The 17,058-nt window shown below is 44.6% G+C and overlaps 1 protein-coding gene across 1 annotated transcript; it reads left to right on the top strand.

Annotated features, from left to right (window-relative positions):
* Positions 1-600: 600 nt before the first annotated feature.
* On the top strand, positions 601-15,687 carry LOC144097405 (uncharacterized). The gene is made up of 7 exons (XM_077630133.1): positions 601-747; positions 1,855-1,925; positions 6,330-6,416; positions 7,665-7,703; positions 14,999-15,049; positions 15,358-15,433; positions 15,525-15,687. Exons 1-6 carry the CDS (start codon positions 603-605, stop codon positions 15,412-15,414), a joined length of 450 nt encoding a protein of 149 aa, XP_077486259.1. The 5' UTR covers positions 601-602; the 3' UTR covers positions 15,415-15,433; positions 15,525-15,687.
* Positions 15,688-17,058: the final 1,371 nt, after the last annotated feature.

Below are 17,058 nucleotides of genomic sequence, written 5' to 3'. Positions count from 1 at the left end.
CGTTTGCCTGTGTGCGTTTGGGAGAGCGTGATGAAACAGCCGATCTCCACAGGATGTATGTTCGCTAGGAAGCTAGCATTCAGAAGACTCTAAGATACCATCCGTGCAACGAATCGCCGCTTGAAAGAAAACCTCAGATATACCATAAGAGCGATAACCATCTCCAGAATAGCTTTTCATAACTTTCTTAGCGGTTTAATGTGAGTGATTGAAGTAAACAGCCACGTTCTTTGTATTAATTAAACCTGAACGGGCACGAAAACCTTACGACGCTGCTTCAATAACACAAGATCCCTCAATAACAACTGCAAGCTTTCGTCACCATTGCATCTGCCCTCTGTCGAATACTTTTCTGCCAGTAATCGGATGAAGCGTACGCACTGTGTGCCAGCTGACGGAGATGATTGTTTGCACTGTTAGGCGGCATGTGGCTTGTTCAGCAGCTGCATCACAAGGGCAGCAGGAAACGGTTGTTTCTTCATCTGTGGCCCAAACTGCTCGATAGCGTGCCGGCCATCCGCCCACTTGTAGAGGCTCCTTCAAAAGCGGTCTGCCCACACATTCGAAGCCCTTTCTTTTGAATCGTACCAGCAGCTGCAATCATGGGACGTCGTCGGGACATCCTCAAAGCTTCACTGTGGTTCTCGACGTGCATGGTATTAGTAGCGGGTTCTTCTCTCCTGCTCTGCGATGATTCCGTCAAGCATGGCATGAGCAAAACTACAATGAAGAAGGCCCAAACTTCAGGTACGTCTCTGAGCTCATTAGGTCATCCGTTATATTAGCTTTAGTTTGCGACTTTATTAACATATTTAAGGAATGAGCTTTTTTTTCGTCGTGTCCCCGAAATTATGTCCTTAGTTTTATGTGTCATTAACGCCCGAGAACCGTAAGCTGTCTTGTATCATTAGAAAGTACTCCAAGAGGCAAATCAAATTAGGCACGTTTGCTATCGGTAAAATAAGATTATGAGACATGCGAGAAATTTTCATCTCAGACAAGGGACGAATCATCAACAATGCGGGCAGGGCTCATGGCTGCGGAGCCGTGCGCAGCGACGATAGAAAAGAAAGGAGAGGACACACAACAAGGCGCTGGACAATCAACTGAAGTTTATTCGGAAAAACCTACTTTTAAACACCGCTGTTCTGCTAGTCAAGGAGTTACCCAAGACGTGGAAACGGTCAAACACTTCTTCTAGTCCTAGCACTGGTGGCTGGGGCTCCATACCGCCAGCGCGGCAGGAGACAGTTCCTGCCGCTCCGCCAGGTTTCGCCGTTATGCTGGCGAGGAACACAGATCGAGTGGTGCTTAGAACGAGGATGACGCCGGGTCGAATACAGGCAGTCACGTTTTTAAAAACGATCACATTTCTCAGCATAAAACGCTGAAAACATACTGCTTTGGCAAAGCACCGCTTTAGAAGCACACTCTGCCATTGTTTCGTTCAACCCAATCAAAGATAAACTCCCGTGTTAATCTCATGTTCGCCGCTTTCGAACGCTTAGAATGAACACTCGGCGTTTCTGGACTTGACTATTACAACGACTGATGAAGTCGTTGACACTGAAGGAAAGTTTGTTTGACTAAACTTACTGCCGGTCAGCGCTGGTTAATTGCCAGAGCCTAAACTGTTTTGCATAGTTGGAGAATAAAGCCTAGGAATTGTTTTGGAAGGAAAGGGGTGAGCAGACTCTCACTTTATTCAGTAACTTCGCTCAACTAAGGTGCGTCACAAAACAACAATAGCCTCTTCGGGACACTTTACTCGCATGGGACGTAGTTTTAGTGCACTGGTCACCAGCAACCGTGTACGGTTGGTGTTCTCAGCTGAGATTATCGCTTAAACTGCAGGTGAGATCAAGTCCCTGATGAAAGGCTACAGTGGCTGCTTTAGGTCTAAGATCACAAGGAAGCTGGTCTCGGTAAGCGCTTTTTTTCTTGCTAAAACCACACTAGTTTAATAGAGATATTTCCAGCTGATATCGGTTACTGTCTTTATTGAGACAGCATTAGAAGCCTCATCACGGAATGAACTCGGCGTTGTGGTCTGTGATAAAATCCGCTGATCGCTCGAAGTCAATTACCACGTCATCAGGTCGCGTGCGTGCTACCTGTTACCTCTCCCTCCCCCCCCCCCCCTCTCTCCCCCTGTATCGCCATACACAGGAGCCTCATCCCAGAAACACCCGGTGTTGGGGTCTGTCATAAAATTCATTGATTGCATTGCTATTGTAATCCCCACACGTGATGAAATGAAGTGACCCCATAATAATTTTTTGCACGTAGTTGTGGCAAGTAATTTTAAAAGATGATAATCGCCAGAGATGCAAGGGCAGAAAGGCAGCGTAATGATACCTTTACAACTAAAAGATGTCACGTAAGACTACGAGCAAGGAAGCGTCCATGTCTTGTGTCTATTCCCTTGTGGTTGTTTTGTTCAGGCTACAGTTACGTTTCCAAACGCAAACCAACTTGCTCAAAAGGTCGTCTTACAAAGGTGAGAGAAATCGCTAGGCATTCGCTTCAAAAATTTCGTTAGAAAACCCTCTAATGTTGAAGTATACGGTAGAAGCGCTTGCTGCCTATCCAGAGCTGCTAGCAGGTTCGCACGCTTAGAGGTGCATGTTAAATTATAATTGATGCATTATGAGATTTTTGATGACAAAATATTGCGTATTTTGAAGTAATCATCAACTCAGCGAATGATGACCAGCATTCTTGGACAAAATTTTGAATATTGGAATATTTTAAATTGCTCTTGTGGAAATATTGCAGGTAATTGTGCATTCTTACGGTGCGTAGAAAAATCTTTCGTTTAAAGTTTTTCCAATAGACGCATCGAGTAGCTATGGCTTCCATGGAAAAACAACAAGGAACGTTTCTGGTTTGGTTTGGTTTGGCCTATGGGGGTTTAACGTTCCAAAGCCACTCAGGCTATGAGGGACGCCGTAGTGAACCTGGGGTTCTTTGACGTGCACTGACAACGCACAGTACACGGGCCTCTTGAATTTCGCCTCCATCAAAATTCGATCGCCGCAGCCGGGATCGAACCCGCGTCTTTTCGGTCGGCAGCCGAGCGCCATAATCTCTGAGCCACCGAAGCGGCCCTGGAACGTTTCTGAAATGAAAAACATTAATGGGAAAAAATGCAATCTGCTTACGGGAGATCTGCGGGTATATTGAATGTTGCAGTGAAAGCTTGCAATATATGAAAAAATTGCGCTCATAATTTTTTCCCGTTGAAATAAGTGTTTGTCCTGAATTGCAGGGTATGTGAAATACTAGGTGATACTGACCACCCTAGAGCATTCGCAGTTACCACGAATGGCAGCGAGAAGCCCGTACCTCATTACTTCGGGCTTCCTTATTAGCCTCCATATCTTTGCTAACACTATTCAGGGACAGGGGACATGCAAAAGGGAGTAAAACGATTAAAAAACGCAACTCGCGCGTCATGCACGAAACCTATTTAAACGCTATTTTAATGACCAGTACAATTATGCTTGTTCTCGAATTCAATGATAAAGACCTAACAAATCGATTCAAAGCTTAAATTCTTCAGTCAGCTAATTAGATTAGGCACACATCTGTCAGAAGTTCTATTCAGGAATAAATAGAAACCGCTTGCCCTCTTTATAAACTTCTATAAAAACAGAACGAGCAAGAAGCTGCGAAGTTCAGAAAAAGGTAGCTTGGATCTGAGAGGATTTTCTCTGTGCTTGGAGCTTATAGGCGCGAAAGCGGTTAAACAATTATCTCAGCAGTAAATGCCTGTTTTGCCGCCGAACAAGCATCAACACGCCAAATATAGCCAAATAATCGTTTTTACGGAAAATAAAAATCGCGATTACAGCTTTTTTGAAGAAAAGCAAACGTTTGCTGCAACATTGTTGACCCAGAGCTCAGCCACAGGACGACAAGAAACCATGCGCTCTTTGTCTCTCGTTAATTCGGTTTGGTATTTATGTGATGTATGGCTACATAAGTTTTATCGCCTAAATCTTGAGCTGGCATAAAACGGCCGAAGAACAGAGTATGCTCAGTTAGCACTCAGGTACTGAAGGGCTTCCGAAACCATCTCTTCTTCAGTTAACTGTAAAAAGGCCTTGAGCTGGAGTGAGGGAATTAACGTAGCTCAGAAATGTCAAGAAAATCTCTGCATACTAACCTGAGTTCTTAAAAAAATGGTCAGGGTTTCGCGTAGTTAAACTGAGTATAGGTGAAAAAGGGGGCATTCAAATTTCCACTAGTGCGCTTTCCCACGTAACTTTACTGCCAAACACAAGATGGCCGATTTAATATAAAAAAAACGTGCTTGGACTACAGGACAGGCGCAAAGGATGGGAATAGACTGTAAGAAACGTATTTTGGAAGAACCAAACAAACAACTTTTGGACAACATATATAGTTATGCTGGAAAGGGCACTTGCGGAATTTTGAACATCCCCTATTGGAGGGAACGCTTGAGCTCATTTCATTTCATTTCATTTTGCATTTATTTCAATCATGTACAATGGCTGAGGAGAAAGGAAAAAAAGCCGCGCACGCGGCTTGACAAAGCTCCCATCTCCCGTAGCGGCCTGGCACGGCGATGACAGGCAGCAGTAAAACAATAACAAGAGAATGCATGAAATAACAAATATGTACAATATCTTCATAACAGATCACCAGAATAGTCTCGGTACTGTTACACACCTTACACCTGTTACACACCTGTTACACACTGTTACACACCGCCTTAAAGGTATGACGCGATATGGTTTATGCATATATATGCAGAATTGGTCATTCTCTGCTTAACATTCATTGATGGCTGAGGGCCCTCATACAGCTACCAGCTGCGCTACTGCACCAGGTAGCTGCTTCTATCGCAGCCACCGGTAGGGATTGCGCGAGCCATGTTCCTCTTCCCGAACAACTCCTCGCGCAGCTGGTGCAACGCTCCTCCGAACTTACCCGAGCTTATCCGAGTACTCCCGAGTAGCTCGGGTAAGCTCGGGTAGTAACTCGGGTTGATAGGCAACGGCACAAGATCGAAAGAACGCACGTAAATACGGTGACAAGATTCTTGGTAGGTGTGATAGATAAACGTACGACTGCTTTCGCACTAAAAGCATCGGATGTGGTTAAAGATCACCTCCTGCTTAGTATGTGAAGTATACAGCTGTTAGGACACACATTTATTTGGCAGAGTAACGGTTCCCACACGGCTTCAATCACAGCAGCTCCCATTCGGCTGCACGCCCGTTTTCACCGACGTATCAGAGTACACCGCGCCGGCTTCTTCCGATCCCCACCATCCATCGCCATCTACGGGCTACACGCACTTATCGAGCGCCTCTCGCTAGGGTGCCTCTATGTCCGTCCTGCCGGCGGTGCGGTGGGGATGGACGGCGGTGGAATGTTGAGCTACGTTGACGACGGGAAGCGGCACGCGGCAAAACTGGAGCTGCTTTGGGGCAAAGCGCAGGGAGCCCTAACTCTGCCAACGACATGCCTGTGTGTTAACAGCTGCACATACTACACATACTAAGGGGGAGGAGAGGGGGTAATCTTCGACCCACGTGCAACATGCACATATCGTACGCTTTCCGATAGGGTCCCTAGCTCCGTGAAAAGTTTAGGAGAATCCCCCAAGGTGGAGTAGATTCGACGGTGCAGTAGGTGGAGTAAGAGAGAGGCTTTACGAGGCTAGCATGCCAATTGTTCACCGGTGCCAACCCCTCACCCCCCCCCCTAATCTCCTGTCTTACAGTGTGCCTCGTGATAGCGCTACCTTTAAGCAGCCGTTGCATGCTTTGCACAGGTAAGCGAGTAGAAAAAAGGCCTCTTCCGCTGCTAAATGTTCGGCCACGTCCACGATGCATAACAGACATTGCTGTTTCAGATGTCCATTCAAGTTCCTATTAAATGAGCACACATAACCTAAAATCTGAATAGAAGCACTCAGAGCGAGTGATTCCTGGAATGATGTCCCTATTCCCTTCTGACTGTGAGGTTATTCTTTGTCCTTCACCTCGCTCTACACTGTCGGCTAAAGCGACCCCAGGCAACCACTGTAACCAGCATCTGGAAGGGGCGCAGCGGGGATGAGGATTGAATAGAATTGATTGAATAGCATTGACTGGTCCCGATGGTTCGAAACTGTCTACAGCTCGTCGAGCCGGGATATCCCACCCTCGCCGTTCCTGCCTTAGCTCTGACTCCTAACTTTTTATCGCAGGGTTCAATTTTGCTAATAGGCTACTGGGGATTCCCAACAAATCTTCCGTGTTGTCTTCGACATAAGTTATCTTCACGATAACTCAGCCCTTTCTGTCTTCCAGACCTACACTCAAATCTACAATACGACCGGATGCGTGCCTGACGTGAACCCCGATCTGATCTGCAACGACCCCACACACGTAGCTGAGGTGAGCAATTGTCCAATTTGCGGAGAGGTACTGCTTTAATTTAGTCTCGAGTTTAAAGCTGCCGGAATTCACGTGAACAGTGCACCTCGAGTAACGCGGAAGAAAACAGCACATTGTTTCTTTAACCCACACTGCCCGCGCATATTGACGCACACCCTTTTTTCGCGCAACTTTCTTTACATTGCATACAAGCACCGAACGTTGAAAAGTATGTCCTGGGCGGATGCATAACTTCCATATTACATTTAAGGTGCATATCGTTTGAAATCTTAGCATGATACTACGTATGCAGTTTTATCTCATAGTGTCACCCTTTCATCAACGCTTGCAGCTTCAAGCATTTCTATCATCAGTGTCTGTTCGAAACATGCCGCCGCTTTCCCTACATACGACGCAGGCAAAACCTGTGCGTTGACTGTTCCAGCATGTGTACGCTATGAGCTTTGGATATTCTCGTGCTAGACCACATCCACAAGGCGTGCATTTGGAGTCACAGCTGCACTGATGGAGCATCGGGCTTATCCTCCGCAGTGCAAACTGGAGCAGCTGGAAATGAGCGAACGAAAACAGAAGTGGCTGTCTCCACGGCATCTCCGGAAGTCTTTTGAAATTCTACTCATTTATCGCAGAATACAAAAGCACCCTATTTGCCATCGCTGTCTGCAAATAAACCATTCTCATACACATTAAGATCTTCTGTCTGCAAGACATTTTTAGAAACCATGCATTGGTTTTTATATATAGTCACAGCACCTCCCATGCCAGAACTTCGGCGAACCATCAAAGAAACTTTACAGGAACCTTAGCGAACCTTTCCCAAGCCCGTCTTTCCCAAGTCGTTCAAGCTCGCCTGGCTGCAAGTAAATAACAATTATAGTGTCCCCGTCACACTGTGTAAAACTATAATCTGTCTCAACTCAGGCGTCATTTATGGCAAATGGAAAAGGTAGTGGCTTCAGCAAGCCCAACTCTATAGTCAAATGTCTATTTCGGGATGCGTTTATACAAGGTCATGTAATACATTTTCTGCATACCAGTTGCAAGTATGCGGGTTTGTGCTGTCAGAGAGAGAGCGTGCCGAAAGCTCGATCCTACGCTATCTAAGAATATGCGCTGTGCCGCTCATTAAGTAACGCGGCTAATGTCAAAAAGGGCAGCCGAAACGTGGTTATACTCACTTCAAGAACAACGTTCGCAAGACTGGCACACAAAACACCTAACGTCCAATCCTCCTTATTCTCGTTCTAGTACTATGACTGCATCTTCAAGCGTTCTCCTTCTGCGTACGTAAGTACTGTCGACTCCAGGCCACTTTAAGCTGGAAATGCCAATTTTCAAAGATGTCAAAATTCTTTTTAGCTCTGTCGCTTATGTCATGGAGTTGATTCATTACTTGTCTATGTCCCGCTGCAGCAAACAAAAATAGTAAAAATGGCGAATTCAAAACATTTCGAAACAAGAAACGCATCACCACCTCTGCTAAAACTGGCGCAATTAGTGTCATTCTTATGCTTTGCAGGCAGCCCGATGCATAAGTCACACGAAGCGAAATAGCGTTGAGTTAGTATTACTCCTAATACACTCTCTGGTTGACAGGACGCTTGAGGGGACTGACATTCCAGGGAAGGAATAGCATTCGTATTTGACCGCCTTCAGTGCCACTCAATCAAGAGGGGGTTGTGGCAACGCCCTACGGCCCCATATTGGTCAGCAATGCCATTAATTCTTGCACAAAAACAGAAAGAAATGCTCCAAGAAGCGCGAAAATCTTTATAAACAATTTTTTTTTGTATTTTTGGCCACTCTTATCCAAAAAATGATGCAAAACTATTTTCTGAAGCGATAATCATGCAATAAGCGGGCAGGTAATCATGGTCTGCAGCGGTAATTCTGCAAAAGCGGAATTCAGTGACGGCGCCGGCGGCATGTGTAAGCAGGGCTGGCAGGCGTCACCCCTGGAATATCTAAGGCGCTTGCTTCTTTAATTCATTCTCAGGCAACTTGGTTTTATTCGCCATCAAGTGCCTTGCATGTTTCGTTCGCGCATTCAGTTGTGGCTCTCGCCGACAAGGACCAATGCCACGATGTTACCGGCCAAAGCTTTTGCTCCATGCCGCAATCCCCTCCATCCCTCCCCATGACCTTCCGCCACCCCACTCCACTATCGTTATCCATGAAAGGACATAGCCACCAAATTTTTGCTTTTTTGTTCTCTATGTTCAAACGATGCATTAGTATGAAGCATCCCATGGTGTTCGCCAACGACCGTTAAAAAATTTTAAATTTTCTTCTGGACAATGTTTGGGTTTCGGTTTTACCCCCCAAACCATGGCTATGACGCGTTGAACTTTAAGTCACTTCAGGCCCAACAGAAAAGGGCAATATAACTACTGATCTATCGTTTAATAATAATAATAATAATAATAATAATAATAATAATAATAATAATAATAATAATAATAATAATAATAATAATAATAATAATAATAATAATAATAATAATAATAATAATAATAATAGGTTTTTGGGGAAAGGAAATGGCGCAGTATCTGTCTCATATATCGTTGGACACCTGAACCGCGCCGTAAGGGAAGGGATAAGGAAGGGAGTGAAAGAATAAAAGAAGAAGGAGGTGCCGTAGTGGAGGGCTTCGGAATAATTTCGACCACCTGGGGATCTTTAACGTGCACTGACATCGCACAACACACGGCCGCCTTAGCGTTTTTCCTCCATAAAAACGCAGCCGCCGCGGTCGGGTTCGAACCCGGGAACTCCGGATCAGTAGTCGAGCCCCCTAACCACTGAGCCACCGCGGCGGGGATCTATCGTTTGCTGTAGTTCTATTTCTTGAAGCAGTCTGGTTTAAGTACAGTAGCGCTTTAAATCTGATGTATCAGCGTTTATATTGCAGTTTTTTCTGCTCACGTGACAACAAGTTGAACTGCACGTCAAGCCATCGTTTGTTTGACGAAACCGAAACAGCTTGAGAGAAGAAATTCAATTACTAATTATTTAGCGGTCGCAGACGAATTCCACGCGATAATCCATGCATTCCAATGTCTAACGCATCATTTTAAAGAAGAAAGCATGCACTCAAAACTAGATGTCTGTAGCGCCCTTTCTGATACTGATACTGATTCGGCCAAAAGACTGCGTAATGGACGACCACGCAGTCTGGACGGGCGAGCACTGCGCCAACACGTAGTCTGAAAAGGTCGATGTTGCCGGATTAGCATGTGCCGTATTTTGCATGACGAGTAACAGCTGGCTATCAAGGGGCCAGCGCAAAAAAAAAAGAGAGGAGGGAATAATTAGGAACCATTGATCGCCACTGTGGAGTTCCTCCTAATGGATAGCAGTATTAGAAACAGCTTAATTTGGAAACTTTACTTAGGCTTTGTATGTCTCGCCATCTCTCGCGCGTCTTGAGAAATACTAAAATGCCTCTTTGATTTCGCTCTCCCAGGTGTCCTCAGAGTACCTCCTCTCCTGCCTATCACTTTTCTCGAGTTATTTTGTCCACAACAATATTTGGTTTTTCTCTACGTTGAAGCACGTTTAAGTGGGCACGTGAGTCTTGAAATGATCAAAAAATGAGAAAATTTTATTTTGCATGAATGTCATATTCGAGATCAATACACTCTAAAGTACCTGCCTAAAAAGGTTGAGTGTGTAAATTCGAGCTCTAACTACTAAAATATCTACATATTTCTCGTCGACAAAGCCTGCAAATGGTGATCTCGGACCTAAATACGGGCAGACTTCACGCCTTTCGCTTCCCAGGACAGCGTCCCCGATGGCCGCCATATTACTTTTGTTTGAAAAGTGGACCCCTTCCCCACTACCTGGTAATACTCAGCACTGTGAAATATTTTTGGAACGTCCGCATTCCGCTGTTTTTTGAGGTCTCTGAAACGACCTCCAAATGGCTGGCGCGCACACCTGCTATGGGATTTCCTCAGCTTCGTGTTTTTTGCCAAAGGGACTAACCAGCCTTACGGAATTTTATTGCGTTTTCATGGTGCAATTTCAAATGACCTTAACCATTGAATTAAGAAAGAACTTTAATTGTGCAGCTATGCTGTTTTTGTTTGGCCTAATCAAATATTTCGAGTCATGTGGCCCATAATGTCGCCTAACTATACTTCATAATAATTGCTTGGACAATATTTAACATTTTTATACGGCGATGTACTTCAAAAAAAACAATATAATTAGCATAGCTACAGACGACAGGTCACCCTGGCTACAGCCTGATTTCAATCGAAGCCAAAGAAATGTACAAAGAAAGTGTCTTAACCCGTAAGAATTTAACTAAGTAATCTTCTGTTATTTTCCTATAATATTGGAACTAATGAGATATACTTAAACGAAATATATATTTTAAAAGAGGAAGGACACATACAAATACACGATTAATTACATGATGAATTATTTAATAATAAAAATATTCATTTCAAGACCGGCGTCTACCCTTAATAACTCCACGGAGTCCCATCTTCACAGCATATCAAATGGTACTCATGCCACCAACGCTTTTGAATTGAAATCAACGAGGAAGAAAATAGGCTAGTTCAGGCAGGGATAACAGACGTACTGGCTTATGAGACATTTAAGGAGTGAAAAAACTATTACCAGTATATAAACTATTACACAAATTAACGCAGCAACATATTCCACTCGTCGCTGCAGGGATCGAAGACGGCATGAAAGTAAACGAAACTGCAACACGAGCTGCAGGAATAAACCTGAGACTCAAACACGATGATCGGGTTCAGACCAAAGCTTTAGACTCAGGATATAGTTTTACAGCTAAAAGAAGAAATAACCGACAAACCTAAAAGCTATCCGACCAGGGCAATTCTAGCATTAGACCTCGAAGGTGCTTTTGGCAATGTAAAACATGATATCATACTCGAAAATTTAGAGGACTGCAATTGTGGTGTAAGGACGTATAATTATATCAAAGAATTTCGAACCGAAGAGTTAGGCTCAGTGTCGGAGAAGTCAAGTCGGAGTTCGCGCGTCTTGGAAGGAGGGGCCCACAGCAGGGGGCAGTGCTGTCCCCTTTGCTCTTCATCATTGTACTATTGGGACAGCATACAGGGTGTCAGACACGCACTGTATGCTGGCGACATTACGTTTTGAACCTCCGTAGGGTCAATTGGGAGCATGCAGGAAAGACTACAATGTGCGGCGGACGCCGTGCAAGAATACGCTAATAGCTGTGGACTCCAATGCGCACCCAACCAATTAGACTTACTAATATTTAGTAAGAAAGTAAACTGTGACCCTGCTGTAGTATTAGTGTGTGCGGGGGGGGGGGGGGGGGGGGGCGAGCACTAGTTCAAGAGGTGCCACTTGCGAAAACCATAGATTTGCTAATAGACGCCAAGGGCAACAACGCAGAAGTGATTAGGCAACTGCAGGCAACAACAGGGCAGGTGGCGAGACTTATTAGTAGGGTATCAAAGCACAAGCATAGAATTGAAGGAAAAGAAAATATAAAGTTAATACGGGCTTTTATTGCTAGCAGGATAGCTTAAACTGCACCTTATCTGATATGTAATGAAAGTGAGAAGAACAAGCTGGACTTCATAATACGCAAAATATATAAAAGAACTCTTGGTATTCCGATCAACGCAAGAACAGAAGGATTACTGCACATGGGCATTCACAATACTGTGGATGAAATTACTGAAAGCCATTCGATATCGCAGAGGATACGATTGTCAGGAAGCAGGACAGGAAGGGACGTACTCGGTAGACTAAGGCTCCCATGCCTTTAGTCTACGGAGGACAGAGCGGGCTTGGGAGATCAGCTTACAAGCAAGATGGAGGTGCAGCCCATTCCGAGAAATATGCACCCCGAATATCATAAGAAAAGAAGGAAGGCTAGTGCGAACGCTATCAGCAGAACGTGGGGCGCGATTGAAGAGGCAATTTACATGGACGTGGCAGGAGCAGTCAACGGGATATCAACGATAGCATGCTCGGATGCGCAAGGGAAATTAGCTAATGGGCATCAATTCGATGCCAGAGAATCGCCCAGGCTGAGGAAGTGGCGATATCTTTGGCTATGGTTTCCAGGAAGGTCTCGCGTGTTATTACGGACTCCCAGACAGCATGTTGTACCTATACAAGAGGAAATATTGGTAAACACGCAAACAGAATACTCAGAACGAAAGAAGATATAGACTTTCAATCCACCGTCATATGGACTGCAGGCCACTCTGGCGATGCTCGAAACAAGGGCGCTCACTCCGATTCCCGCGCGCTATTACGCCGGGTCCCCCACCATTGGCAGGAGTATAATTAATCTGAACCAATATTAAGCTATAGGCATTTACTCCAACATTTGAGATTAACCAGGAAAGCATACGCTGAGCCGCACAAAAAAGTAAACAGAGAGCGAGGGGTCATTTTAAGGAAATTGCAATCGAATACTTAAATAAATCCTGTGAAATGCAGCTATAGGTTTCCAAATTCGTACGATCCGCAGTGCGCCTTCTGCGGTGAGGTTGCTCACTTATACCATAAGGTATGGAACTGCCAGAAAAACCTAGCTATACAAAGAATGAATAGCCCAACAACTGAGGACTGGGAGGCGGCGCTCTCCAGTTCACATTCGGAGGAAAAGCTTTCGCTGGTGAACCGGCCAAGAGCGGCGGTAAAAGCCAATGGGCTCCTCGTATGAGGGCCCACCCAAACATTCTATCCATTAAACGTTTCTCTCTCTCTCTCTCTTTCTCTCTCTCTGTGAAACCATTAAAGTAACCGAAATTTCCAGGAGCTAAACCACCACCTCTTGTCTGTAGATTTCCACTCTGTGTCATACAAAGAAGTGCAGGTATTCTCAGAACACTGTGACATAAAGGTAGAACTGCGAAATAGTTTCAGAGTCGGTAAGCGCAACATGATGCCCTCTCTTTGCAAGCCTGGTGCATCGTAAAAGTCGAGGTTAACAAGAAACCCTTTATTCCCTTTTTAGGCGTGAATTATTTGTGCAACAACGCAAGCAGAGAACTTCTTCATATATCCTATCCTAGCTCCTCCTTATACACATCAGCCGAAGTACACTTACTAAGGTACATAAATATGCAGCAAAAGTCTCGCTTATCGCGGCGATGAACGTGATGTTTTCATCTGTTCCTTAATCTCTTGATTTTTCTCTTCTATTGCGTAAGCTTTGAGGTTACAAAATAGAGCAAGAGGTGACAGCGCCAGGTTCTGAATTGATTTTGAGTCATCAAAAACTACAACGCAAGGCATTGAGCATTCATTCTTTAGCAGTTCAGTACATCAAAGCAGGCCGAAAAACTTCCATAAACGATTGATAAAAAAACGCCGGCCCGGTGGCTTAGTGGCTGTGGTGCTCGGCTGCTGACCCGGCCGCCGCGGTCGCATTTCAATGGAGGCGATATGCTTTAGGCTCGTGTACTTCACTACGACGTCACTCGCTAGCCTCAGTCTCTTTGGGACGTTAAACCCCATAAAACCATAACCAAACCATAATAAAAAAAGAAATAAGTTTTTACTGCGTTACTTGTAGTTCAGAAAATATGTGATTTGTCATGTTATTTAGTACTACTGACAGAGGATTGTCCTTTATTGGCACCACTACTACAACCTTTAAGAATGTAAACTGTGGAAGGCAATGCTCAAATAAAATTTATATTATTGTAAACTAATCAGTGATCAGGTAGAGTTGATCCTCGCAGGTATAACGCACGTGTATCGCATGGTAATGTTATTGGGTCTCAGAACGATATGCTCCACGCAGATAATTGTGAAGGCGAAAGTTGGGCTTTATAGTGCCTAAAAGCCAGAATAGACGTTGTTAGTTACTGTAAAAATAAAAGAATATTACATTCCGAGGGGACGAAAGCTTAAATATTTTAGGGTAAGGTTGATCGCGATAATGGTGTGCGGGTTTAAACACGAAGTCAAAGGAAAATGTATGAGAAAAGCGGTCGTAATAAAAACAGTTGACCAGACAAGAGAAGACGTAAATAAGAACGAAGTTAATAGCGACCAAAACCAAGGGAATGTTTCTATATTTTTTTTTTTTGTTTCTGGGGCTGACGGCCGCCTTTATGTAATAAAAACACGGCACTTTGGACATATTCAACGAATGAAGTAGTATTTAACCTGTAGAAGGGCCAATCGCTCCACATCTATGCTTGAAAGCTCGGATGTATGATGAGGTGAGAAGTTCAATTCGCACAATATATAATGAAAAGATTAGCATTAGGCGCATGAAAAAACTACAGAATAACTAATACATGCAGGCATCCGGCCTGGGGGACTCTTGTATGGGGGAACCATGGCCAGATTCTATTTCGAACAAAGGCCAGGAAATTACCACATGAGCTCCTACTCATTAAATCTTTATTCGTACTATTTGTTGCATTTGGGTGTCCAAAACATGGGGAGTACTGGTCCGTGCTACTTGTAACAGAAATGCCCACTGTACAGCCTTACAATCTCTCCCTCAAGCTCCTTTTTGTCAGCCAATTTAAACCATTACAGTATTTGTTCTGCGTTTAACCAACTATTGCGTCTCACTCTCCGCATTTCAGACAAGCCTAAACGCCACGGCTGAAGCAGAAATAAAGCTGAAAACTTTTTGGGCAAGTAGTTTCGGTACATTTTTATAAACATAGCGCGATTAGCATGTTCTTTCATTTTTCATATTTATCAGACATCAGATTCCTAGTCTAACGCAGCGAAGATGCTCAAACAAGCGATTAGCTTCGCATCCTTTCATATATGGATGAATGGAGCGATGATAAAAATCTCTGCATGTAATACTACGATTCCAAACGCTACACGCCAGACCAGCTAAGGTACTTTTTTTACAGCGAAGGCTAGCTATTATATGGTAGCGCGCTATTTTTGTAACTGGTTCACCCACAGCTATGTCATGTTTGTTTTTCAGAAATGCATGAAGGACACCTTCAAGCGCTTCCAAGAAACTTACTTATCAAAGCGTTAACCAGCGATATCCGGCTCAAGTTAGTGCAAACTTGATGTCGCATCACTTTTGGCTTGCATTTTAAGGCAAAGTTTTTCTGCACCTGAACAATTCTCTCAACCTTTACCCAGGTCTGCAGCAATTCGCCCTTCTGCGCAGAACGAAACATGCTCAAAGTTTCCTGGATAGAGTCACGTGGAGGTGACAAGATTTCTTCAAGATCGCCTACATTTCTAAACGGGCTTCAAAGCCAGAAGGCTTTCTCTTTGTGCTAGCATTTCTGCCTTGATGTAACCTGACACTTGCAAGTGAAGCAGTAAATAAAGTAATCAGTATTCACTTTGTATCACCGTTCAGTGTGCAACCCTGGCGAATAATCAGTTCTACTGGCACAATCTGCTCGGACTTCGGGTCAATTTACATGCACCCCTCCTCACCAACCAACAGAGGGGTTTTGTAGTAGCGTTAATAGAAGCTGACACCATTGACTCCTGCCCAACGTAGGCGCTGAACGTGCGTTTATGTGCTTCATACAGTCGTAACACTCCTCCTGTCAGCACTTTCCTAAGTGTTTCGTGTTTCTCATGGTTTTTATACTGGTCTCTTGAGCAACAACTGGCGCTCAGTTAGGGCTAAGGCGAAGACCTCACCATCATCCCTAGCATGGAGCACGCCTTCTTCCCTGGCTACGAGAAATGGGAAAAGCAGAATGTCATGCTCTCCCTGCCCACATCACGGATCACCTATCGCAGGAGGGACGAAAGGCGTGGCTTTGCATAGTTAGCAAAACATTCCGCTGATGGCTGCGTGGTGCAGTAGGTAATGTCTCGTATAGGGACAATTTCCTTTGTTTTTCTCAATGCCCTCGAATTGTTGCGATCGAAAATGCTGTTATCGACCGAAAAAAGACAACAGCATAAGAGCGAAAAGTGGCGATACAGGAGTTTTGGCGTTGCGCAAAGGGCAAAGACACAGAAGTCGATTGGTCCCTGGTGAAAATTTCTAACTGGGAATCTAACTGGGAATCCAACTCCAACCGGTTCCAGTTAAAATGGTTTATGGAACAATTCCCAGTTGGTCCCCATTGCAACTGGTTCCTGTTGGTCCCCGCTGCAAATGGTTCCAGTTGGTCCCCGCTGCAGGTAGTCCCCATTAATCCCCACTGCAGCTGGTTTCGGATCGTACCGGTACCAAAAGCAGGTGTACAGAGCATCACTTTACTTTTTCTTTATTCCTTGAGAGAATTCAATGCATCAACTTTCCGCAGTGCCCTGTTAACGTCTTGTATTTTTTCGGTCAACATCCGAGGCACATTCCGCACAGCCTCGGAAACGTCTACTCCTTTTATAGTGGCCCAGTGTTTCGTTGTGGCTGCAAATAACAAAGTCACTTGTAGTCTTTTTATGAGCACAATCAACATGCAGGACAGGAATGCACTGCTTACCTATCACGACTTCAACCTTGTGTGGCGTCAGAGGTTGTTTCGGTTTCTTCCCCTATGCCCGCTGCATAGGAGCAACTGCGCCACTGAAGCTTCTGGTGGTAAGCACTTTATTACTCCACACAGCTTGAGCATTGTCTTTGCAAACCAGTGTCGGCTTCTTGTTGGCCAATATTTTTGCGGCTTGGCCTCCGGAAATGATGATGCCACCAGTCAAGTGGAAC

This window comes from Amblyomma americanum, chromosome 7 (assembly GCF_052857255.1).
Source record: "Amblyomma americanum isolate KBUSLIRL-KWMA chromosome 7, ASM5285725v1, whole genome shotgun sequence".
Classification (NCBI taxonomy): Eukaryota; Metazoa; Arthropoda; class Arachnida; order Ixodida; family Ixodidae; genus Amblyomma; species Amblyomma americanum.
Note: the sequence above shows the minus strand (reverse complement) of the source record. Positions and strands in the feature narration are given on the sequence as shown.